The sequence below is a fragment of the Podarcis vaucheri genome (genome assembly GCF_965113315.1).
Source record: "Podarcis vaucheri genome assembly, chromosome: 6".
NCBI lineage: Eukaryota > Metazoa > Chordata > Lepidosauria > Squamata > Lacertidae > Podarcis > Podarcis vaucheri.
The window spans coordinates 50,156,774-50,181,933 of record NC_138764.1 but is presented as its reverse complement, the minus strand read 5'-3'; the positions used below and the strand labels follow the sequence as shown (position 1 = coordinate 50,181,933).

The 25,160-nt window shown below is 43.6% G+C and overlaps 2 protein-coding genes across 2 annotated transcripts in view; one reads left to right on the top strand and one right to left on the bottom strand.

The window, feature by feature from the left end:
* Positions 1-1,300: 1,300 nt before the first annotated feature.
* ECHDC2 (enoyl-CoA hydratase domain containing 2) lies at positions 1,301-9,935 on the bottom strand. The gene is made up of 10 exons (XM_082228197.1): positions 9,348-9,935; positions 8,033-8,100; positions 6,228-6,315; positions 5,423-5,509; positions 4,425-4,517; positions 4,197-4,253; positions 3,114-3,301; positions 2,588-2,638; positions 1,921-1,968; positions 1,301-1,483 (listed from the first exon to the last, which is right to left on the bottom strand). The coding sequence occupies exons 1-10, from the start codon at positions 9,490-9,492 to the stop codon at positions 1,406-1,408; spliced, it is 903 nt and encodes a 300-aa protein (XP_082084323.1). The 5' UTR covers positions 9,493-9,935; the 3' UTR covers positions 1,301-1,405.
* An 835-nt stretch (positions 9,936-10,770) lies between these two features.
* SCP2 (sterol carrier protein 2) overlaps positions 10,771-25,160 on the top strand; it is a 28,466-nt gene continuing 14,076 nt past the window's right edge. Inside the window, exons 1-11 of the mRNA XM_082225666.1 lie at positions 10,771-10,942; positions 12,763-12,820; positions 14,346-14,417; positions 15,050-15,181; positions 15,438-15,502; positions 17,135-17,261; positions 18,045-18,108; positions 19,628-19,714; positions 20,844-20,994; positions 22,316-22,463; positions 25,028-25,135. Of these exons, the coding sequence (XP_082081792.1) occupies positions 10,886-10,942; positions 12,763-12,820; positions 14,346-14,417; positions 15,050-15,181; positions 15,438-15,502; positions 17,135-17,261; positions 18,045-18,108; positions 19,628-19,714; positions 20,844-20,994; positions 22,316-22,463; positions 25,028-25,135 (1,069 nt within the window). The 5' untranslated portion in view covers positions 10,771-10,885. The remainder of the gene's footprint in view (positions 10,943-12,762; positions 12,821-14,345; positions 14,418-15,049; positions 15,182-15,437; positions 15,503-17,134; positions 17,262-18,044; positions 18,109-19,627; positions 19,715-20,843; positions 20,995-22,315; positions 22,464-25,027; positions 25,136-25,160) is intronic.

Below are 25,160 nucleotides of genomic sequence, written 5' to 3'. Positions count from 1 at the left end.
AGCAGGCTTAGCTGAAAATTTTCATCCATGGTGTTGAGCAGGCACCCCCAAACTCGGCCCTCCAGCTGTTTTGGGACTACAATTCCCACCATCCCTGACCACTGATCCTGCTAGCTATGAATGATGGGAGTTGTAGTTCCAAAACAGTTGGAGAGCCTAGTTTGGGGATGCCTGGTGTTGAGTTTCCAAAGGAGTGACAGGATGTTAGGGCTAAGCTAGATGTTATGTATTAACCTCTCCGCTCAGAAAAACAGATGGAGGCCAGTTGTTTTTAGATGGAAAGTGCAGGCTAGGCAAACTCAGCCCCCCAGATGTTATGGGACTACAACTCCCATCATCCCTGACCACTGGTCCCATTAGCTAGGGATGATGGGAGTTTTAGTCCCAAAACATCTGGAGGGCTGAGTTTGCCTATGCCTCGTGCAGGCAGTCAAAGGATTCCACATTCCTACAATGTGCTTTTAAATTGTGCCCCCTCCACTTCATAGAAGAGCTTGCACAGAACAGCTGGCTTGTGCAGCCATAAGATCTAGTTTGGCCTTTGCTCACTGATAAAGAGGGAAAACTCAGGCAAGTGTTTCACCCATTTATGTACTGTAGGCTCTTGATAATCCTGCTCATCTCCCCTCTTATAAATTAAGCACAAGCCATCTTTGTTATTGTGCAATTGGCATAATGTGTAATAGCTGTAGTTGGTGATAGTTTGCTTTTAGTAAAAGAGAAATTGTCTATCATGTTGGCCAATGCTACTTGCATTCCTTTTCTGAGTTAAGCTCCTGAAGCTTAATTGTTCATCCCATTTTGCAGATGCCAAAGGCAGGAGTATCTTTCCTATTTTACAAGAAAAGCTTTATCCGTAACCATTTCATGGACTGTGAATTAGTGCATTTAGGGTACTGCTGTCTTGAAAGTGCTGAAAGCCGTGTTCTCAAATATTTTTGGTACGCTGAAGGTGATGCCACATATGATAAGCTGCATATGAGTTTAGAGGTCTTCTAAAAAGGAGCATTTTTACCTTTCTAAGAACTTGGCACCTCCCTTACGTCCTCCTGGATGAACACTGAAAGAACATTCTGTATGACTATAAAGGCATTCTAGCAGTGGTGTTGAAACCAAGAATGAGGATGAACATCCTAAGATGACAGGTCTTCTCGTAACATCCTCTTAAATTATCAGCATGACTTTGCCTTTCTGCTATTGGTACTATACTCAATCCCCAGCATATATCTACATTCCTACTACAAGCATTAAGCACATATACACTTCTGACTGAAAAGGAGTAAACAAGTGAAACAGTATGTTGTCTGAATATAAAATTTATGTAGAAAAAAAATTGTAATAAGACCCAGCCTTCTCGTAACTTCTTGCAATTGTCTTCAGTCACCTGAACGATGTTGGACAAAAGTCACTTCCCAATGAACTTAGGTGGCCGTTTCTCTATGAAAGCTGCCATTCCTTCCTCCCGGTCTCTCGTAGGGATATTCTGTATATAAAAGACAGAAACACCAATACTATATTTCCTAATTGCCACCATCCGGGGGGGGGGGGAGTATACAAACATATCCCTTCACTCTTTCCTTTATGAAGTAACAGATGTAGAGTGCTCAGTCTGCTGATCCTATCACATCTATTTTTCCAATCAATATCATAGTGGTGTGTACACATTACAGCTCTCAACTGATGAATCCTGCGCAGCCTTATTAGATGCTCTGAGTGTACAGCTGTTTGTAGAGGGATGCTAGAAACAATGCTCTCAGGTAAGAACTGAGGAAAGTCAAACATTCCAGGTAAGTTTCTGAGTGCAATTGCACCTTTGGGGGCCAAATCATAGATAGAAGTGTTTCACAGCTGAGCACTTTAATATGCATAAAGTGAACACTTAAGTGGGGGAAAGCAGGGTTTAATTAAAGGCTAGCTTACCTGGGCATAACACATTCTTTCAATAGCCATACCGGAGGCAATATCCACCTGGAAAAAGAGAAATCTTAATTGCATGTGAGGAAGTGTGCACTTAAAATAATAGCAATTTTGCAAGATGCAAATGTAACAATATCATGACAGACTCGATGAAGTGACTGAAAGGTATCAGTCTTCACCATTACGTTAAAATGGGTAACTGCACTTTAAATAGCAAGGGTTGTGGGCCCTTAAAGACTAACGTGTAGTAAAAGTTTATTGTGGACTAGGAACCCCTTCATCAGATAGAAGCATTTGTTGAAGCTGCTGTCACAACAAGTCCTTTAGTTTTTAAGGTACTAAAAGACAGACTAATAAGGTTACCTCTCTGGACCCTACTTTATATGTGCCCAATATAATCCAGTCTTTGCTTAAACAAAACAAATCTCTGCCTCACTGTTGCTTGTATTGCTGTCCACCTGTTTTTACAGGCAATATTTAATTGGGTGGAAGTGAAGAAATGACAGGCCTGAGGAAAGACATAGGAGGGAGAAGGAAGGAGCCAAGGGCAAACAGCTTCTTATGAGTTATGATACAAATGAGTTCTGCCACTCTAGAAGCAACTGTTTTGGTGGGGTTCTGCTGGTTTAATAATAAACTAACAAAGATGGTTATAAAAAGCATACTTTACCTCATTCCCTTTGTTTATAGCCACTTTCCCCATTTTCACAGCTATGGGAGCCTTTAAAGAGAATATATATAATTTCCATTTATGAATTGCTTCCGATGAAACATCTCAAATTGATCAAGAAAAACAAATCATTTCACCTACATTCCAGTGCAGATACAAACTTCTGTGAGTAATTGGAAATGCACAGTCATGCTCCATCCCCCAGTCTAGTTCCTGACTGAGTGCCTTGTTGAGGACTAAGAGCTCCAAAGTATACCAGCATACAATAAGTCTCTTGTAGATCCAAAATGGTATCATTAAAGATGGGGATAGTTATCACTATACAGAAACTATGCACAATGTTCTCCAAATATCTGTTTGTACCAGTTTTTAAACGAACAGCAAACTAGCTTGATTTTACAGAGGACATCAAATTATTCAGAAAGGCAGAAACTAAAGAATTCTAACCTGGTTTACTTTGCAACAGATTCAATGTATTACATAAAGCAACCTTGACATTACTTGGCAAATGCAAAGATATACTGACCCGAGGAACAATCTCTTCAGCCAAAGCCAGCGCTCTTTGGTAAGCTGCATCCCCTTCCTCATTCTGTGGCACTACATGATTAACTAAACCTATTGAGAACGCCTCTTGTCCATCAATCTGTCTGCCAGTAAAAATTAGTTCTTTAGCACGGCTTAGTCCAATACAGCGTGGTAGGCGCTGGGTTCCACCTAGACAGGAAAAAAACCAAATCCATAACATATTTTTAAGAGGATGCACATCTTTATGGTTTCCATGCTTAAACTATACAGTCGTACCTTGGTTTTCGAACAGCTTAGTTCTTGAACGTTTTGGCTCCCGAATGCCACAAACCCGGAAATCAGTGTTCCAATTTTCAAACATTTTTGGAAGTTGAACGGACTTCTGGAATGGATTCTGTTCGAGAACCAAGGTATGACTGTATGCTATAGTTCAGAGATGAGGAACCTGCGGTTCTCTAGATGTAGTTGGACTCCCATTATCCCTGTCCTGGGACTGGTGGGAGTTGGGAATCCAACCACAGCTTGAGGGAATGTTTGTTTGTTTTAAGTAAGTGAAAAATGAGATTGTGGAAAAGCTATTAAGTTCTGCCTCAGAGACTGAATTTCCACAATGTACGGTAATATCATAAGATCTTCGAATTTCCTCTCTATATAGTGTCTAAATGTTGTAGTATTCCAAAATAGCTGGGATTTAGTTTACATTTCAGGAAATACTTGTAGCTACAGATGAAAAATTACTAGGAGGAGATGCAGCATTCCTTTGCTAGGATGAACAGTTAACCGGCGAAGTGACTGAGATGTCAGGCTGCCAGTCTTTAAAATTATATCTCTCTCACACCTATGATCAAAATGGTAAGTATAGAAGCATTTCTGTTTTAAAACTGGAGAAGGGAGTATTCACATATCCAATTTCTCTTTTAAAAAAAGGAAAAACAAAGATGAAATCTTGCTTAAATAACTGGCAGAACTAGGGAGGGGTTTTGGGACTGCTGGGATGTTTTAGCTTAATTATAGCATTATTACCTCACAATAGGACACATAATTAATGTAAAAGCAGCAAAAAAAGTGGATGAAGCTACACTACCTGCACCAGGAAAGAGTCCTCTTGTGGTTTCAATCAAGCCCATCTTAGCCGACGATGCTGATTTATAACAAGAACACAACAAGGGGAGAAGCTACATTAGCACATAGTACAGTGTCAACGTGCTTTAAAGCACTAAATGTTAGCACTTGGAATTTTAGCACACCAATTACCAACTTTAAGTGTCATCGCAGTGAGAGTAGAAGACCTCGGTTGTGCTGGTGGACTCACCTGCCACGCGGAGATCACAAGCTAGTGCCAGTTCCAAGCCCCCACCCAACGCATGGCCTTCTATGGCAGCAATGGTGGGCATTGGCAGAGTAGCTGTAAAAATTAAATAGCAAGACATTCAGTGCAGCACCATTTCCAGTAGTTGGTAAATCCATCCAAAATAGCAGTGATGAATGGGGAGACTTAATATGAATTAGGCCTTTATTTTTTAAAAGTTAGTTTAGCCTACACAAACAGGGTTGTTTCATTAAATGTTTTCTTTGAAGCAGTTCTAGGCAACATTTAGGAATTTCAGACAGAAGAAAGAAGTGACACCCTGATCTCAAATACTTGGAAGCAATGCTTCATTTAAATGAATGCAACATTGTTCTAGATGTGTTTAGGCTTGAAGAGAGTTCAGTCCTGCAGCATGCTGCTTCACCAGCATAGGGGACATGCTGTGTAAGCAAGCCCCATGCGTAAACTGTTGGCGGGTAGGCGGGACAACTTACCTATCAGTCAGTCACCTGACATGATGGCAAATGACTGACAAGTGAGTGGTCCCTCCTGCCTGTCAAAGTCAGGCCCTGAAGGTAAAGGTAAAGGCAAAGGTACCCTTGATCATTAGGTCCAGTCGCGAATGACTCTGGGGTTGTGGCACTCATCTCGCTTTACTGGCTGAGGGAGCCAGCATACAGCTTCCGGGTCATGTGGCCAGCATGACTAAGCTCCTTCTGGAGAACCAGAGCAGTGCACAGAAACACAGTTTACCTTCCCTCCGGAGCGGTACCTATTTATCTACTTGCACTTTGACGTGCTTTCGAACTGCTGGGTGGGCAAGAGCTGGGACCGAGCAATGGGAGCTCACCCCGTCACCTCTGATTGGCAAGCCCTAGGATCTGTGGTTTAAACCACAGCACGATCTGCGTCCCTTTGATCTGGCCTACTGAGTCCAAAAGGTTACCCATCCCTGTTAAAAAGACAATCACATGCAAAGGAGTTCACGATGAGGTACTTACCAATGCCATTCATTAAACTTCTGAGCCTCTGAACAAAATGGTCAGTTTCAGTATTGCTCATTTTAGCACGCTCTTTTAAGTCGGCACCTGAATTTACAACAGCAGAAGGCAGTTGGGGAGATAGAGAAAGGAAACATAATGGGTTCAACAGCAGTGCTTCAATGAACTAGTAACTGCCCTGTAAACTACAAATAATTATACGGCTTAGTCCCTTGTAGAGGCAAACATACCTAATTCTGTGTAGGATTAGGTTGTGATAGTGACAACTTGCAATTTGGTTTCAGGAAGCCTTGTTAGCTTTGGCAGTTTATTAATCAATTTTGACAGAATAATGCATACATGTTCCATTCTCCTCCTACATAATTGATATACCCTAACAGAAAAATGCCCACTGTCAATTACACATATTAATTGCTATCATGTTTGTCCTATATTTCACAAGGTTCAAATGATCTCAGCACAGTGTAGAAATCAAGATGTTCTGGAATTTAAAGTTTGCACCGCTGCTGGTAATAGAATGCCAGGAATATGAATCAGGATGAGATACAATGAGAAAAGCAGTAAAACTACACCCCCCCCAAAAAAACCCCTATATTTATACCTACTATTAAGAATAATTCAGCTTTTAGATTTGGAGGCAGCAATTTCTGTAATCACAAGGATACACAAGACACAACAAATACATAGTAAATCTGGTGAGGGAAAACATGTAATTGCTTAAAATCTATTTATTGTGCTTATTCATATATATACTGTATATATATTTGTCTCTGATTTTCTTAAATCAGAGAATGACTCTACCCACCTGCACAAAAAACGCCTTTCACTTTGCTCTTAATTATCACCACGCGAATACTCTCATCAAAATGGAGAACTTCAAGGGTTTCAAACAGCTGAGGGGGAGAGCGGGAGAGAGTGGGTGCAACATCAGATTTCAATTAATAGAAAATTCTACCAGTTCATTTGATTTATTATGTGACCATTGCTGAGTACTGAACTGAAAAAATGAAATTGAAAGTACACACAAGCATGTTAAGCGGATCAAATATACAGCATGCTGATAGATTGGCTTGTATCCAAATAAGTTTTACTCAGACTAGAGACTCACTAACATGAATGGACCTAAGTTAGTCATATTTAATAATGTCTGTGTGCCTATTCTGAGTAGGACTAGCACTGGATACAACCCATCGTTTTGCTATTGTACTTATAAGCATTTCCACGCAAAGTATGTAAATATTAGACTATCCTGCACATGCAGGTTGCAAACCTATCTATATCGAGGATGGAAAAGCTGGTCCTCAAGGCACAGAAGCCAACTCCTAGGGGCCAAGGTTCCTTTGCCCCCCCCCCCCGTTGATGGGCATTGCCATTCAAATGGTGTGCGTGCACTGCATCTTCTGATTAGGCGGGGAAGGGCTTACCCAATATTTTATGCAAGTTAGCACCCCTGCAGCGATCACTGGAGTACAGCTCCCATACCCAATTATTGTGCATGCTATTGCTGTTACTCACACCTATCTGGGAGTACAGTGGTGCCTCGCAAGACGAAATTAATTCGTTCCGCAAGTCTCTTCGTCTTGCGGTTTTTTCGTCTTGCGATGCACGGTTTCCCATAGGAATGCATTGAAAATCAATTAATGCGTTCCTAGGGAAACCGCCTTCAGACCAGGTCCGGGGACAGTCTGTCCCCGGACCTCTTCTGAAGGCTGGGGGGGGGGGAACAAGGGCTTTTCTTTCCACCCCCAGCATTTAAAAAAACCCCGGGACAGCGGAGGACTTCTCCGCTGTCCGGGCGATCTTAAAATGCTGGCGGGCGGCATTTTAAAATCGCCCCGGACAGCGGAGGACTTCTCCGCTGTCCGGGGCGATTTAAAAGCCCCTGGGAAGGCAGGCAGGGGGGACAAAGACTTTGGCCCCCCACCAGCCTTCAGAAGAGGTCCTGGACCTCTTCTGAAGGCGGGCGGGGGGCCAAAGTCTTTGCTCCCCCCCGCCTGCCTTCAAAAGGTGTCCCCGCTGCGGCGGGAGGTGTCCCCTGCCCCCCCGCCCGGCTTTGGAGCACCGGGAGAAGCCATCTCCCCGCAGCCCCTTGCTTTGCTTCCCCGCTTCCCCCGACGTCTTTTGCAGCAAGGGGCTGCAGGGAGATCGCTATCTCCCCCCAGCCCCTTGCTTCAGAAGAGGTCCGGGGGAAGCGGGAAGCGAAGCGCTTTGCTTCCCCGCTTCCCCCGGACGTCTTTTGCAGCAAGGGACTGCAGGGAGATTGCTATCTCCCCGCAGCCCCTTGCTTCAAAAGAGAAGACCCGCTGTCCCCGGGGCAAGCTTCGTTTTGCGAAGCAAGCCCATAGGGAAATTCGTCTTGTGAGGCAACTCGAAAACGAAAAAACCTTTCGTTTTGCGAGTTTTTCGTCTCGCGAGGCGTTCGTCTTGCGGGGTACCACTGTAATCCCTTTTTAATTCAATGGGACTTCTTATTAGATATGTATAAGACTGCTGTTTGTCTCCACTTCAAAAACTCTAGGTTCTACTAAGGTCTAAGAAGCTACTAAGTTACCTGGGATCCCAATACAAATACAAATATCATCTGTACGATGGAAGGCAATCTTCACTCACCTCATCCACGAACACTTTCCCCAGTGAATTTCTGGCATGTGGTCTGTTCATCAGAATTTCTGCAATACCTGTACTCCAAAATAAAATAAAGAACTCTTTTTCACTTATTGTTTAGAGGTAGTTCCATTTCTTATTGTTGATTTTAAATATTTAAGCCACTTTTCAGCCAGAGCTTTCAAGGCAGCTTACAATTCTCCAGGGTGTGTGGAATGCAAATGAGAGGGAGAGGGACACAACCCCAGTGACCAAGGCTAGGCTTAGCCCAGAGACAGACCCAGTGGCCTTGCAGATGTTCTCAGAGCCACAACTTTCACCATCCTTGACCTTGGGCCGCTCTGGCTAGGGCTAATGGGAGTTAGAGCATAGCATAGGAGCACAGCAAGCTGTGTATGCTGAAATAGACCATTAGGCCTATCTAACTCAGCACTGTCTACTCTGGCTGCCTGCAGCTCTCAGTGTTTTAGGCAGGAGTCTCTCCCAGCCCTTTCTGGAGATGCAGGGGGATTGAGCCCAGCCCTTTCTGCACGCAAGACAGATGTTTGCCAGTGAACTACATATGGAAGGCCTCAGCTTCCCCATCCCTGCTGTGTTTAGTGCAGCTTTTGCCAGCCAGGTGCCAGGGAGTTGTAGTCCAAAACAACTGGAGTTCAACAGGCGCAGCCTTCCCAAATGGAGCGGATCTTCCTGAAATGGGCTAGACGGCTCCTTCAAGCTGCGACGCGCCCAATGGTGCCTTTCATGTGCGGCTAATCTTTGTTTACTGGGACGCTTGTGATTGGAGGACGGCAGCATAATTGACAGGGCTTCCCAGGTTTTGATAGAAGACTACAGTTGCTCTCTCTTCAGAGATGTTTGAGGAAACTTTGCAGGAGTTTTAATTTGTTCCAGCCTATTTTACTGCGGATTTACTGCGGATTTGTCTTGTATAATTTTATAATTACAGTTGCAAACTTTTTAGTGATGATTTTCTTGCTTTATCTTTTTTCTTTTTTGGTAACGCTCTCTGAGGTTCAAGCGGCATATAAATTTTATGAAATCCATCCATTCACTTTCCATAGCCTCGCTGCAATCCTATGCCTACTTACCTCGGACTATAAGCCCCGTGGAACTCAGCGGGACTTACTTCCGAGTTAACAAGCAAACATGCAAAGGGCTGGACGGGACGGGAGGTTACTTCGTCCCTTGCAACAACTTCCAGGAGTAGCTACGACCCCCCTCCCCCCGCCGCCTGCGAAGCTCCCCTTTATTGCCGAGCCGCCCTGGGCCTCCCCAACTGGGCCCGGACACCCTCAGGAGGCTGTTGGGCTCCACTCACCCGCTCTAGCCTCTCCGTGCACTTCGAGCAGGATCTCCTTTTTCCTCCCGGCAGACACAGCTCTCCTGGGGATCTTGCCCCCTTCCCCCGGGGGCTGGGCGCGAAGCGTCCGCAGCAAGGCGGCTCCTCTGCCCAAGCGGAGCATCGCGATTCTATGTTTTTTATTCGTTCTTGGAAGTCTGAAAGGAGCAGCGGCGGCGGATCGATAGCAGGCGGCAGTCGCTCACTTCCTTGCAGCTGGAGCCGAGGACGAGTGGAAAGGCGCCGCCTCCTTGCCTGCTAACTGTTAAGTTGGGGGGGGGGGCGAACCAAGGAAACAGCGTCTCTCTCTGCTATGTCGTGGCTTAAACGGGTGCAAGTTGACAGGGCAATGCTAACTACGGCTCCTCAGAAGCAAACCCTACTGAATTCAGTGGGGCTTACTCTCAGGCAAGTGGGGAAAGCTATGGAATTGAACCTTCAAGAACCAACTTTTCTTTCCAAAGTTTTTGGCTTAGGATTTTCAAACCATCACCTTTGCAAAAACAACCTTCACAGAAGCTTAACCAGAAGGTTGGAGGGCAGGATTCCTGAGTTTGCAGGGGGTTGGACTAAATGACCCTCGGGCCCCTTCCAGCTCTACAGTCTATGGCTCTTCTCAGGGCCGGATTAGGTTTGATGAGGCTCTAAGCTACTGAAGGTAATGGGGCCCTTTATATGTTCAGCTGTCAACAACAAATTGTCGCTTTTTTGTGTTTACTATATGCTATATGGGAATTTATGGACCTAGTAGGTATCGAAAGCCATGCAACCAGTCCATGCAGAATGTAGGCACCCTATATATAGAAATGAGCAAACCAGTGATATTTTAGGGAACAGGCTAGCAGGCGGGGCCCATTACTTACATCATAGGAAACACAACACAAAACACTGTTGCTGTATGTAGGTTTTGTTTTATTTCTTTTTTATCTTATATTTTGGAAATGTACATCCAGGTTTTCCCCCCTTTAAATTTTTAGAGGGCCCCCAATAGAGCGGGGCCCTAAGGTATAGCTTGTTTAGTTTATGTAAATCCGGCACTGGTTCTTCTAGGTGTACAATGGTACCTCGGGTTACATACGATTCAGGTTGCAGACTCCGCTAACCCAGAAATAGTACCTCGGGTTAAGAACTTTGCTTCAGGCTGAGAACAGAAATCGCGCAGCGGCAACGGGAGGCCCCATTAGCTAAAGTGGTGCCTCAGGTTAAGAACGGATCTCCAGAACGAATTAGGTTCTTAACCCGAGGTACCACTGTATATGCAACCACTAATTTTCATCTTTCGTCCTGCACGATTGGTGCTTGTCGATTCAGAGAGACTGTTGCTTTAAGAGGGGGGGGGGGCGGAGCGATAATCTGAACGCGGCCCCGCCCCTGCCGCCGACCTTTGGCTGGAACCTCCCCCTTCCAGTCCAACAACCCGTGCGCGAGTGCCAGGGAGGAGAAAGAGGACTCGCGCTCGTCTTCTGGTGGCCGTCGGGCTTGCAGTTGGGGGCGCAGGGCGATCCTGAGCAACGGCGATGGCTCCGTCCCGGCTAGGAAGGAGGGTGTTTGTGGTGGGAGTCGGCATGACTAAGGTACTGGATGGGTTGCTCTGTTGAGAAAGGAGTGCGGGGGGGGGGGCATGAGAGCGCTTAGAGTTGCTCCCCTTTTCAGGCTGCACCTCATTTCTATACCTCCCAAGAAACTGCGTGGTCTGCATGGCTTTTAGCCTTGCAATAACCCTGCAAGGTATGTTGGGTCGCCCCCCAGCAATACTAGTCATCAGCTCCTTTGATAGCTGTGTGGCTGGAAGAAATTCAACAGGTAGAGTCTTCCCAGCGCTGCCACCCCTGTGTTGGGAAAGACTAATTAAAGGGGAGGAATATTATGACAGTGCGAGTGACAATTTCCCCCTTGCTTTCAGTAGGAAACCAGAAGGTTCACTGGAGAAAAAAGAATGCTGTGAATGTTAGTTGACAAGGCAGGGATCCACTGAAATAAATGCAAGCCGACAAACAAAGCAAGGAAAGGCTCATTGGAGGGAATGGGTATAGGTATATAGGCTCTGTTGACAGGGGGCAAGGGGAAATTATGGGGAACAATAGTAAGGGTCCCCAAAAGACCAGAATGTGTATATGACAGTTGCTTATACTAAATTAACCAAATTCATACATGGCTTTTGGCACACGTATAGTGCCTGATATCCAACTAAATCATACTAAAGCATACCCATTGTAACCCACAGAAATAAATTGACTCTATTTTAGTGGGTATGCTCTGAATATGGCTAACATTAGGGATTGCCCACTATCTGGGATGAGACATAAAACATCTCTGTCTCTCTTTGTCACTGACTTTTAATAAAGTCTGAGATATTTCTAATTTTATTTTGCTGCTTTATTGTCTGACTTGATTGTTTTCAATGCTATTTCCATGGAGTGTTTGGTGTACAGTAGGTGTATATGCATGCAGGTTGGTGGGTATATATTATTTGTGCGAATTTGTTACTGTAGCTGCCTTGATGCAAAGTGGAAAAAAGTGATAGAATTACTGTAACTGCAACAATACATAAATAAGTAAAACCACTTCAGAAAGATTTTATTAGAAGATTAATATGGAAGAGACTAGAGCAGGCTTCATCAACCTCGACCCTCCAGATGTTTTTGGCCTACAACTCCCATGATCCCTCGCTAGCAGGACCAGTGGTCAGGCTTGATGGGAATTGTAGTCTCAAAACATCTGGAGGGCCGAGGTTGAGGAAGCCTGGACTAGAGCCTGGATCTGAAGGGCCCCTTCCACATGAACGGGTGAAGTTTCTGTTCACAGGCATAATATTTAGCTCCAGACCTCTCTCCTTTGCTCTAAGCATTCATGTGATTCCTAATTCTAAATCTTACCTATTGGTCTGGCATATGTCAGGTTAGCATGTAAAAAATGAGGAATGTCACAGCCTCTTGGAAGGTAAGTTGATAGCTTATGCAATAGCTGAGGAAGGACCTTTGGGACTGTTAGCTACTTGTGGCACAGACCTGCATTCTTGTTACGTTGTAAAGTGCCAGGTATTTTAATGGCATTACAAACTAGTGCATCAAAAGATAAACAGAAATGCTATAGCTTAACAGAGAGATCCTGTCTTCCTTCTAGCAACATGATTTTTTTCTTTAGCAAAACTTCAGGAATTTTTAACATATAATTTGTTTGCACCACTATATATTGCTGAATTTGTGTAATGGCAAGTGGCTATATTAAAATATAATAAGATCTGAAAAGGCAGTTACCGTGTGCATGTATGGTGTGTACTTCCTTGTCCTTTCACTCTCTGCAGAATTTGTGTGATTAGAAGTTATATGAGTATGAATGTGAAGAAAATAGACTTGCTTTTTTTAAATTAAAAAAATGCTTTTCTTTCTAACAGTTCGAAAAGCCTGGGTCTCGTGAAAATTTTGATTACCCCGACATGGCTAAAGAAGCAGGTTGGTTCATCATAATGGGGTCTGGCTCACAACTTATACTGCACTGGGGGAAGGGGGCAGTGCCCTAGAGAAAACTGAGGACTTTGAGGGGTCTGGAGATAGCATGGCTCAGCTGCTGTGCCAGTACATCGCAATGCTGCTGTGAGAGCAGTTGCAACAGCCCTTGGCAAGGAGCCATAGGCCTAGGAAGGCCTATGGCTTGGCCAATTGTTGCTACCAGTTAAGGAGCTTTGCCAGGTGTGTCTGGGTGTTGTCAGGGTTTGGCAGCGTAGGATAACATCAGGGAGGTGGGGAGGATTGCCCTGGCTAGAGTAGCATAAATGTTTATGTAAAACAATCTGTTTTTTAACTTTCTTGAAAACTCACTTTAAGTGTGCGCTGGTGTCTGCAACGATGAACCCAAGTCATTAGAGTATTGGTGGGGAACCTCCCCCCAGTCCCGTGTGAGCTAATTAGGCCTGCTAGGCCTCTGTTGTTGTTAATTTACATACTGCCCTTCACAGAACAGTTTGCAACATAAAAAATACAAATTTGGTCTGCTAAATTGTTTTGGCCAAGCCACACCCAGCTGCCCTACACTTTATATCAGGTGTAGAGCAGCCAGAAGGGGGTTTGCAATCACCACTGGTCAGCTGATCAATGGCGCCTGCAGAGCCCTATGTATGACGCTTTGCAAGCGCCAACAGAGCTGATTGCTGTGGCTTGCATAGAGTTTGCAGTGCTTTGCAAGGCCCAACAATCAGTTGACCATCAGGGTTTGCATATCACAATTTGTTGCTCTAATGATTAGACCAGAGCTTTCCAAACTTTTCATGTTGATGACACGCTTTTTAGACATGCGTCATGTTGCAACACAGTAGCTAGCAAACCGGAGGTTAAACTAACCCCTTTCCAGCCCAGGGTGTTGCTGAGGGAGTGTTCACACCACATACAGCAGCCGACACACTAATGTGCCGCGACACAGTTTGGAAAGCTCTGGATTAGATTATAACTTCAGATTTGTTTAAGAAATAAATTCATTTCTTTCAAGAAAAGAAACCCTACAAGACTTGAGCACTGCAGTGTGAAAGGCCAAGGACTGATTATAATCTGCTGCTCTGTGGGGAAACCCCTGCAAGCACATCCCAGCTATCTGTGAACATGCATACAGTAATGAGTGACCTGAAGTTACACAGGTGCAGCTGCCTATCACTGGCAGTGGTTTCTGTAATTCCAACAGTTTGACAAAACCTTTGCCAGTTACTATGGTGTTATGTGAGCTGTATCCATGTACACCTAACTTTAATGACTTGGTAACCCTATGAACTGAGGCAGTTGGGCTGTTTCAAAGAACATCAGGTACTGTATCTTGCCTGCACTGGTCTAAGTCTTGTAATCCGTGTAGGAGTACAGAAGTATACTTGCAATCCATTTGCTTTTTAAATGTACCTCTCAAAATGGAATCCATCAGTGTTTTGTTTTGTTATTTAAATACCCACTGAAAGATTTAGGTAAGATTTCATAACTATTTTTTTCAAATGTTCAGGTCAGAAGGCTCTTGCTGATGCAGGTGTTCCTTATTCTTCTGTGGAGCAGGCATGTGTGGGCTATGTTTATGGTAAGTAATGCTACTGTTAAGACCTCAAGGCTTCTCTTCCTGGGCTTCATCTGCCACTCTTAATGTCTGCTTGTTAACCTAATGCATCACTGAGGCAGCAGTTTTTCTGTTCTGGCATTAACTGCTAGCTGTGGCATTTAAACTGCTCTGAGATTGGATGGCGGGGACAGGATTTGACAAATTTATATAACCATATTGGCATTTCTAAGTGTCTTGTAGGGGTAAGATTCTAGTTTTCTCAACTTCATTACCTGGTGATAAAATAGGAAAGGCTAGAATTTTAGTTTTAAATGGCATAAAATACGTGGAAATCAATTTAACCCTATACCTTTTGATTTGTAACTGCATAGTCAGCTGATTATGAAAAGCTTGCCTGAGAAAATATACTTGCTTATGGGCTCTTGAACACTAAATGGATGTACGGTGTTGTTAAATATTAAAAACAGAATGAGTGGCCCTCTAGGGTTTTAGTCTGGAGTCTTCTCAGCCTTACCTGGAGATACCTAGGATTGAATTTTCCTGTCATAGTGCTAAGAAGTTTGGAGTACTTTAACAGCTTCAGAAGGAGGATAGAGAATGCAATGCTCCTCTGGCCAGTTGTGTGATTCTGCATCTTCTTTTTCATTATAAAGGTGATTCAACCTGTGGTCAGCGAGCCATTTATCATAGTTTGGGGCTAACGGGTATTCCTATTATGAATGTGAACAACAACTGCTCTACCGGATCAACGGCTTTGTTCATGGCCAGACAATTGGTCCAGGGAGGTGAGTTCTGTTTTAGTTCCTACTGCAAATGCATATGGACTTTGTGTTATCAGTTCCATCATTGACTATAGGAAATTTAAAAACCAGCTTTTAGCATGCTGTGGAATATTTTCAGCCAAATGTTTGAAAAGCTTGGCTGCAGGTCCAGGCCCCCTGCCTGGGTTCAAGTGTATAATATGAAATTATGGGTTTTGTTTGTTGTCTTTTAAAAAAAAAAACATCTAAAGTGTAAAGTATTCAATAACTTGTATTTAAGGTATGGCTAACTGTGTCCTGGCTCTTGGATTTGAGAAGATGGCAAGAGGGTCTCTTTCATCTCAAGTAAGTATTGAAGCAATTTTAATGCAATGAAACCAAAGTCAATTTTGCCTGGCATATTTGGGAAACAGATAGGATCATTACAACTCTCCTTATTCAAATACATCATTTGCAAAATGATGATGATGAAGAAGAAAGTTGTGTCTGTAATGATGTACCATCTACACAAGGCATTTACATAAAAAACATTTACTAGGAAATTAAGAGGTTTCTCAATATCCATTTCCTTTTGGCACCGGGCAAACTCACTGTAGCAGAAGGAATACAGGGTTTTCTCCACTCTTGAAACTGAATGTAATTCTGCTTGTAACCTTCACCCCACCATTTACAGCTATGAATGCTGTAGGCCCTGCTGAGTGGTGCTTTTGTGCCAGAAGGGCAGAATAGATTTTTAAAATAAAATAAGTAAATATTGTAAGCTGCTCCCCCGAGTAGCTTTTTTGTACTTGTAAAGTGCCATACTTCGTGAAGGAACTTGACAGTCATGTCATAACTACTATTTAGAAACACATTTACAAAGAGCATAACAAAGTATTGCATGCAGTGGTTCTTAACGGCAAGATGCAACATGTGGCGAAATGGGTTTGTGTGTAGTAATTCTTACTATTCTAATGTTCCTTCCTATAGCATTGTCCAATCTCAGAGCCTTCTCACCGATTCCTTCAGCTTTCTTCTCATTCTCTAACAACCCTTATATTCAAAGCCACAGCTTCCCACCCCCGTCAAACGTGTGTGATATCTACCGTTTCCACAAAGCACATCGCTAAACAACGGAATTTGCTCCACAGGGGGTAGTGCTGGCCAACAATTTGGATGACTTTAAGAGAGGTTTAGAGGAATTCATGGAGGATAGGACTATCAATGGCTACTAGGCATGGTGTCTATGCTGTACCTCCGCTGTTTGAGGCGGTGTGCCTCTGAGTACCAGTTGCTGGAAACCACAGAAGGGGAGACTGATCTCGCACTCAGCTCCTGCTTGTGGACCTCCAATGAGCCACTGTGGGGATGCTGGTCTAGATGGGGCTTTGGCCTGATCCAGAAGGGTGCTTTGTACAGTGGTACCTCGGGTTAAGAACTTAATTCGTTCTGGAGATCTGTTCTTAACCTGAAACTGTTCTTAACCTGAGGTACCACTTTAGCTAATGGGGCCTCCCGCTGCCGCTGCACCATTTCTGTTCTCATCCTGAAGCAAAGTTCTTAACCTGAGGTACTATTTCTGGGTTAGCAGAGTCTGTAACCTGAAGCGTCTGTAACCCGAGGTACCACTGTATGTGTGTGTAGTGAAACCTTTCATAAATCTGTTGTTCTATTCTTGAGGCCCATGCCATTTTTTAAGCAGATTTTTGTTCGTAAGGTTTTTTGAAGGGTGAAAATTATAAATAGAGGCCACTCTATAAACCCTGAACTTGCAGGAAACTTGGGAAATTTGGTTTGTAGTGTAGTCTCATGCAGCTTGGGTGGTCCCAGTGTTTCAAGCAAATTGGTTCTGTACATTCAGAAGGAAGGCTTTGGAAACGATGCATCGAAAATGCTAGACATTGAGGGGCTTCTTGCAGTATTTTCTCCCTCTCTTGGGTAATCTTGATGTACAGATGCTGTGGTGTGAAAAACGTGCAACTTGTCTTTCGATTTCAGTTCATGGACAGGGTGAATCCCATGGACAAGCATATGGAAGTGATGATAAGCAAATACGATCTCGCAGCAGCTCCAGTTGCCCCACAGCTTTTTGGAAATGCCGGCAAAGAACACATGGAGAAATACGGTATTACTTATGTTTGTCAACTATATTACCATTGCAAGAAAACACATTCAATAACCTCCTTCCTGTTTTAATTAATGATGTGTTGGATGATTGTCTGAAGACCTGTGTGTAGAAATAATTGACTCCCAGAACAGGTTGTTTTTGAGACTATACATTTTTAAGGAGTTTCATACCACTTTATACAGTCGTGGCTTCCTCCCAAAGAATTCTAGGAAGTGTAGTTTGTGACAGGTGCTGAGAGTGGTTAGGAGATTCATATCCCTCTCACAGAGGTACAATTTTAAGAGTGGTTTAACAGTAAATCCTTCTAAGGGAACTCTGGGAATTGTAGCTCTCTGAGGAAATTAGGGGTCTTCTGACAACTCTCAGCACCCTTTAACAAACTTCAGTTCCCATAATTCTTTGGGGGAAGAAGACATGGCTGTTTAAAGTGGTATGGTACTTCTTTAAATGTACAGTATGGTTTTCCCTCTTGCAATTTTTTTCCAGTGGTAGCAACAGCAATCTTTGCTGCCTGCTATATTTTTTGCTTTTGTTCTGTTGGCTATTACTTGCTTTTCATATACTATAGCTCCTGCAAATCTGTAACTGCTAAATTAAGCACCCTATGAGCTGGAATTGAGTCAAAAGCAGCTTATGGCATAAGCATTTAATAGGAAGCTTTTATGCTAGGTCTATGAACATTTTGAAGTATGGGGTTATAATTTATCTAAGTAATATTGTCCTTTCCCCCCACCCCCACCCCAAGCTTTTTGACTGGTTTGTCTCTCTCTCTCTATTAAGGATCAAAACAAGAACATTTCGCAAAAATTGCATGGAAAAATCATAAACATTCAACTAACAATCCGTAAGTACACTATTTGTGCAGAATTCTGGGGAGAACATAGATTTAGGGTTCCATCCAACTCATTCCTACCTGAAGTAAGCCACTAAAATTAATAGAGCTTAAGTTACCGTATTTTTCGCCCTATAGGACACACTTTTCCCCCTCCAAAAATGAAGGGGAAATGTGTGTGCGTCCTATGGGGCGAATGCAGGCTTTCGCTGAAGCCTGGAGAGCGAGAGGGGTCGGTGCGCACCGACCCCTCTCACTCTCCAGGCTTCAGGAAGCTATCCGCAAGCCTTGCAAGCCCGGCGGGAGGTCCCGCGGGCTCGCAAGGCTTGCGGGCAGCAGCCTGCAGCCCACAAGCTCGGGGGACAGCGGGGAGGCACAGCGCCGCCACCCCGCTATTCCCCAACCTGATCTGGAGGCTGGCGGGGGGGGGGGAGAAGCAAGCTTGCTTCTCCCCATTGCCAGCCCCACAAGCTCGGGGGACAGCGGGGGAAGCCGCTGCCCCACGGAGACTAGAGAGGCTGTCCCTGAAGGCAGAAGAGGGAGATGGAGCGCTCCGTCTCCCTCTTCTAGCTTGGGTATGGCTGCGCAAACCTGGGGGGGGGGGATAATTTTTTTCCTTGATTCCCCCCCCCCCAAAAAAAAACACCTAGGTGCGTCCTATGGGTCGGTGCGAAAATAGGGTGAAAAATACGGTAGTCCTGTCCATTAATTTAATATAGTCTATTCCAAGTATCATGAATGTTAGGTAACAATACCAAGAAAAGATTTTGCATGATAGGAAAACGTGAAACTTCAAAAGATTCCAGTTTTATAGACAGACCAATTATCTCCTCATCGCTGAAAAGCATAAATTTAGGAAGTTTTGATGTATAAATGGCTATATCCCATTATAACTAAGTTTCAGGCACCCTCCACCATGCTTATATGCCCCTCCAGCTGAGAGTGCCCTCTCACCAGCTGCCAACAGCTATTGCTGTTGAGGGGAGAGGAAGCTGCCGCTCATCTTTTGTGCTGAGATTCAGGTTGGACCTGCTGAACTGTTATGACTTTCTGGAATGTGTAACTAAGGCCTAGATTCCAAGTTTGTTTTCCCCCCCTTTCCCTTTCCTATCATATCTCTTTCGATTGTAGGCCATAGGGTAGGGGCCGTCTTAATTCTGATCTTGTAATGAGTTCCAGGAGCCTTTTTCCTCCCTGAAAAATACTTAAATGATGTAGAGAAGCAGTGGCACACAGAAAACAAGAGTCAGAGAACAATTAACTCAGGTGGGCCATAGCCTCCATGCATGGCTTAGGTGTGCCTATAGACTCTAGTATATGGTAGAGGGAGGAAAACGCTTTGTCCATCATGCATGTTATGTTGGAACGAGGTGGACTTGGGCTTGATGTGCAAAGTAGTTCCTATGTTATCACACTCTGTTCACACAAGGCTGTTGTATTGTAAAATAAATAAATAAAAGGTGCCAATTTCTCTGTATTGAGGAGTATTGTATTAATTGAGATGGAATTTTCCCTTGTATTTTCCCCTTAGGAATTCTCAGTTTCAAAAGGAGTACAGTTTGGACGAAGTGTTGCAGTCACGTAAAGTTTTTGATTACTTAACAATACTACAGTGTTGGTAAGAATGGCGTGTTAATAGTGTTGCACCCTGTTCAGCTTCTTAATTTTATTCTGCTAGTTTGTAGTCTTATTTTCAGAAAATACTTTTTCTCACTGTATCTAGCCATAGATCAAAATAGGTGCTAGGTCTTCCTAAGGAAAAATATGTGATTCCTTCTATCCCTGTGCAGTTCTTTCTTTTGTTAAGGATTCAGTGCTCTCAGGAGTAATATTTCTGAGCTACCTATGATCTGTTAAACCGGAAATCCTGGAGATGGTACCTGGGACATTCTGAATGCAAGAAATGGGATTGATGGCCCATCTCCACATGCCGTCCCTAAGGGCCTTATTCATGCATTGCTTGTGTGTGTGGCATAAATGTATAGAGTATGGAGCAGGACGCACAGCAAGCCCTCCTCCTGATGGGGCATTTCTCTCTCTTCCTCATCCTACGCCTGTGCATTGTGGTAGAGAAGAAAGCGTAATGTGTGAGCTCTTGCTCATGAGTAGGGGTGCCACATGTTGGGGGCATCCAGTTGTGCAGTAAAGAGGGGGGCAGGGGGGCATATATTATAGGGAGCCCTTCTGGTCTGCAAAGAAGTGTTGGTTTCCGCAATGCATGAAGTAGCCCTTTGTCTGGAGATGGAAAAGGGAGCTTCGGCTTGAGCTCCCTGCCTAAATTTCAGTTCACTAACATTATGGAATGTCATTCAACTTTTCGTTGACTTAGGAAAGCTCGCTATAACATAATTGTCTTTGTCCCAGAAGCTTTTTGAAATAATGACTTTTATAGCACATGTAACTATATACATTGGATTGTATCAACTAAGCCTACTCACAGTAGACCCACTGAAACCAATAAAGCTAGTTATGTGTATTGATTTCAGTGTGTCTACTTGCAGTATGATTTGGTTGTCGACAACTCCATTGCTTTGTCTTGTGTGGATTAAAGTGTGATCGCTTTTATGATCAGTTTGACCTTCAGAGTGATGCTGTTAATCTTCTTAGGACCAATCATTGACTTTTCTTTTGCTCTTAACAGGTGATTCAATTTGCATTGTGAATTATAATTGCCCCTTTCCCCTCTTCTGGATGTGAAATTCAGTATATATTGATTAAGTGACTCTCAAACTCTGCATCTCTTTTAGCCCAACATCTGATGGGGCAGCAGCAGCAGTGCTGGCTAGTGAAGAGTTTGTGAGGAAGAATGGGTTGGAGTCGAGAGCCGTTGAAATTGTGGCCCAGGAGATGGTGACTGATCTTCCAAGCACATTTGTAGAGAACAGCCTCATTAAAGCGGTAGGCTTGCTATTCTAACGTATGCAGTGGCACTTGCTTTCAGTTAATGTGTTCTGCATTTGAGGAGACTTGGTGAGAAAGGTGCTCACAGCTGATGCACAGATAACGGTAGTCCTGGTAGCCACAAGGCACTTGCGTGTGATCTCTGCGGTAGTGGGGTTGGTTGGTTGGCATCTTTCTGTCTCGAGAGACAATGAAGTGCGTCTCCAGGGGTGAAGTCAAACTGTTGCATTTGCAGCACCCAAGTGACCTCCCCCTAGTGCATGGGTAGGCAAACTAAGGCCCAATCACCTTCTAAATCCGGCCCGCAGATGGTCCAGGGATCAGCGTGTTTTTACATGAGTAGAATGTGTCCTTTTATTAAAAATGCACCTCTAGGTTATTTGTGGGGCCTCCCTGGTGCTTTTACATGAGTAGAATGTGTCCTTTTATTAAAAATGCACCTCTAGGTTATTTGTGGGGCCTCCCTGGTGCTTTTACATGAGTAGAATGTGTCCTTTTATTTAAAATGCAGCTCTGGTTTATTTGTGGAGCATAGGAATTCGTTCACCCCCCCTCCCCAAATATAGACCAGCCCCCCACAAGGTCTGAGGGACAGTGGACCGGCCCCCTGCTGAAAAAGTTGGCTGACCCCTGCCCTAGTGCATGCCTGAAGCAGTGTGTATGGAGGTCCTAGACAAGACCCCTCTCTTGGCCTTGTTGATGTGGTCCAAAGGAAAGCAGAGCTCCACCAGCTTGACTGCAGGAGTTGCTGGAAGGAGGTATGCAAGGCGCCACCCACCTGTCTTACGGATTGCACTCCGGATTTTTGTAGGCTTTGCTCCCTAGCTTTTTCTTCTGAAGATGTCCTGCAAGACAGCAGAGCTTTAGGGTCAGAGTTTTTCTTTTCGTATGGCCTACCTTCCCAGGCTGACAAGCCCCACCTGCCCCTCACTTCCCTCTACAGCACATGCAGAAACCACCTTCTTGTCTCGTCCGCTCAATCTACCCAAGCCTGTCTTTGCATGCAGGTGGCGTTTCTAATTCACTGAGGGTTTGAGACCCACTGGCTAAAAATAATAGTTTATTTATTGCTACATTCATATCCCATCTTTCTGCCAAGCATCTTAATGTGGCACACATGGCTTTTGCAGCATCCCTTGATTGGAGAAATGTCTGGCTACTGACATTTTGTATTTGTGCAGGCCATTTATTTGTTACAAGTATTATAATGATGGGATATGTCCTGGATTTTCAGAATTTGCGAAGCAATAACTTTGACAGGAGTTGAGCGAATAAGAACTATTAGTTCAAATACAAGTCTGTTATATTTTGTTAATAGGTTGGCTTTGATATGACAAAGGAGGCTGCAAAAAGATGTTATTCAAAAGCAGGCCTGAAACCAGAAGATGTGGACGTGATAGAACTTCATGACTGTTTCTCTGCTAATGAATTAATAACCTACGAAGCTCTGGGACTTTGTCCTGAAGGTATTCTTTAAATATTAACATTGGGCACAATCCAGCCTACAGTTTAATTCACTTAAGTCCCCAGTTAACTCCTCAAAGCTGACCTCTGGAGGAAAGGTAAGTTGACAGAAGCATACAGCCTGAGGCCCTGCCCACATGCTTCCTGAAGCTGGGCTTATTTCTCTTTCTTACTCTTTCTTTCTTGTTGTGAATAATGCGTAGCTTTAGAAATAGGGAGTATTACACACTGGGCTTTTCCCCAGGGTCTGTATTGAGACTAGGGAATTTTGCTTCTCTTAGTGTCTCATTTTTCCAGACTTAAATTTAGTTCTCCACATTTTGCAGCAATTAGTGACTTATTTTTTTAATCCTCATTAAAATTCACCAGTATTTTAGTGCAATTTTCTCCTAATAAACCCGTTTTCTATGCTGTTTTGACTACTGTAGAAATATTTTTGCAAACGATTTCACTTAATATAATGCATTTTTGTGTTACTTTCACAGTACATTTTTATGCACACTTTCCCTTTTTGTAACAAATGTTGCTTGGCAAACTGCACAGCAAAATTCAGAGGTGTGAATTTCGAAAGATAGGTGTGTTGCAGTTTGCATTTTGCTTTGGAAAGTGAGAATTCAATAGATGAGATTTTAAATGAGGCCTGAATCAAATTGCTCCCCAACCCTAATTAGGACAAGTTCTATTCAACTTTTTAAAAATGCTCTGTAGTTCGCAATGGCCAGTCCTCTAGCTAAGCTTGCAGAGGACACAAAATGATTCAAGATAGAAAAATCCCCAACTCTCCAGACTTGGTTGAACAGGCAACAAAATGGCAAATGAGATTCTATGTAAGTAAATGCAAAGCAAAGGCAAAAAACCTAATTTGATTTATAGCATGGATTTTGAACCTTCTGAGATAGAGGTCCACAATATCTCGTGGGAAATCTTTGTGGGGCTGACAGGCTGCTTGCGAGGGCATCAGAAAGCAACCTTTGCAACTTCTATGCACTATGCTAGTATGGTGTTCAGGACAGAGTAGTGGATTTGGACTAGGGAGACACGATTAGGCATAAACACACACCTGCCATTTGCAGAATTATTCCTGACTGTTACGTTCAATATGACCTGCATATACTTAGGTCTATGGTCAATAATCCCTTACCGTTTACCAAAAATCAATTATGAATGTTGTTCCTCTTCATGCCACTAGGGGGGGTATGTGGTCATAATAAAGGAGAACACTTGGAATCCAACAGAAAAGGCTGCAGAATCTGCATCTATTTTTCTTAGCAAAACTTCAAGTATCTTTTAGTCAGTGACTCATCAGTGGTTCCCTCCCCCCCTTTAAGTTGGGGTGTTGGCATCCAGTATGGCTCAGATATTTTCTATACTTATCAATATATAAACACCCCTCTTTTCCTATGTTGATGGTGAGTTATCTTAAAATGGTTGGCTTTGTAATCCTCTGCCAGCCATTAATCCTTTCTCCCTGCATTCTGTGGAGTATGTCAGTTTGGTCCTTTCAGTGTCTGGGAATTGTTGAGAAATGGCACTTCATTCAGTGCACATGTCACTTTGTTCTCTGTGTTTTGCGTAGGTTGTTGGTGATGTGGCATCTTGTATAGGCAATGCTAATCCCAGCCAAAGACCCTCAGTTCTGCATCCTTGACAAATGCCTTGTGATTGTTTTCCCCAGCGCAAAGCTGCTTTGGGAGTGGATCACCTGGAGCAGAGCCAGTTTGGACTGAAGGGATGCTTAACCTTTTTCCTGCCTCTTGCTCCTCCGTCCCAGTTTTCTCCCTGCAGGGTTTTTAATTGTGGCAGGCAGGCAAAGGGTTGAGAACTTTCCCAAAGCTTCTGCTTCTCAGAAAGGCTTCCATAGGCTTAGCTGTAACATTTCTCAGAAAGAATATTTTTTGCTGGAAGGTTTATTTCCAAGAAGAACTTGGTGGCAGGACCACAGGCTATATGCTTCAAATTAAAGCCATTATGCCGTAGTGCCTAATGAAGCCCTCTCATCTCCCCACTATTACATTGTATTAACTGCAAGAGTGTCAGATTTATTGAACTTAATGCAAACTTTTGTGCCTCCTAGGATTTTTCTTAAAGCAAAAAAAAAACAACAAAAAAAACCCCAAAAGCAAAAACATAAGTTGCGTTAGAACAGTGAATTGAAGTGTGGCTTGATATCTGATCATATGTGTTGGACAAGTTTATGTAAGAACATAAAATGAGCCTGCCCATCCAGTTCAGCGCCAGATGCTTATGGGAAGCCTGTGTGCGAAGAGAGGAGCTCAACAACTTACCGTATTTTTCGCTCTATAACACGCACCCGACCATAATACGCACGTAGTTTTTAGAGGAGGAAAATCCGTAGGCATGCCACCCGTAGGCATTCCCTCCATAACACGCACAGACATTTCCCCTTACTTTTTAGGAGGAAAAAAGTGAGTGTTATGGTGCAAAAAATACGGTATATTGATGAATAGGGCGAGTCTCATAATCCTTTCAACTAGATAACATCTATGTGTACCTAGGGGATTTAATTTAAGATGCATGTATTATTAATCTATCCTCTCTCTTTTAGGAGGAGCTGGTGAGCTGATTGACCGAGGAGACAATACCTATGGTGGAAAATGGGTCATAAATCCGAGTGGCGGCTTGATTTCAAAAGGGCATCCACTGGGTGCCACAGGTAACTCAATGTAATATTTTTATCT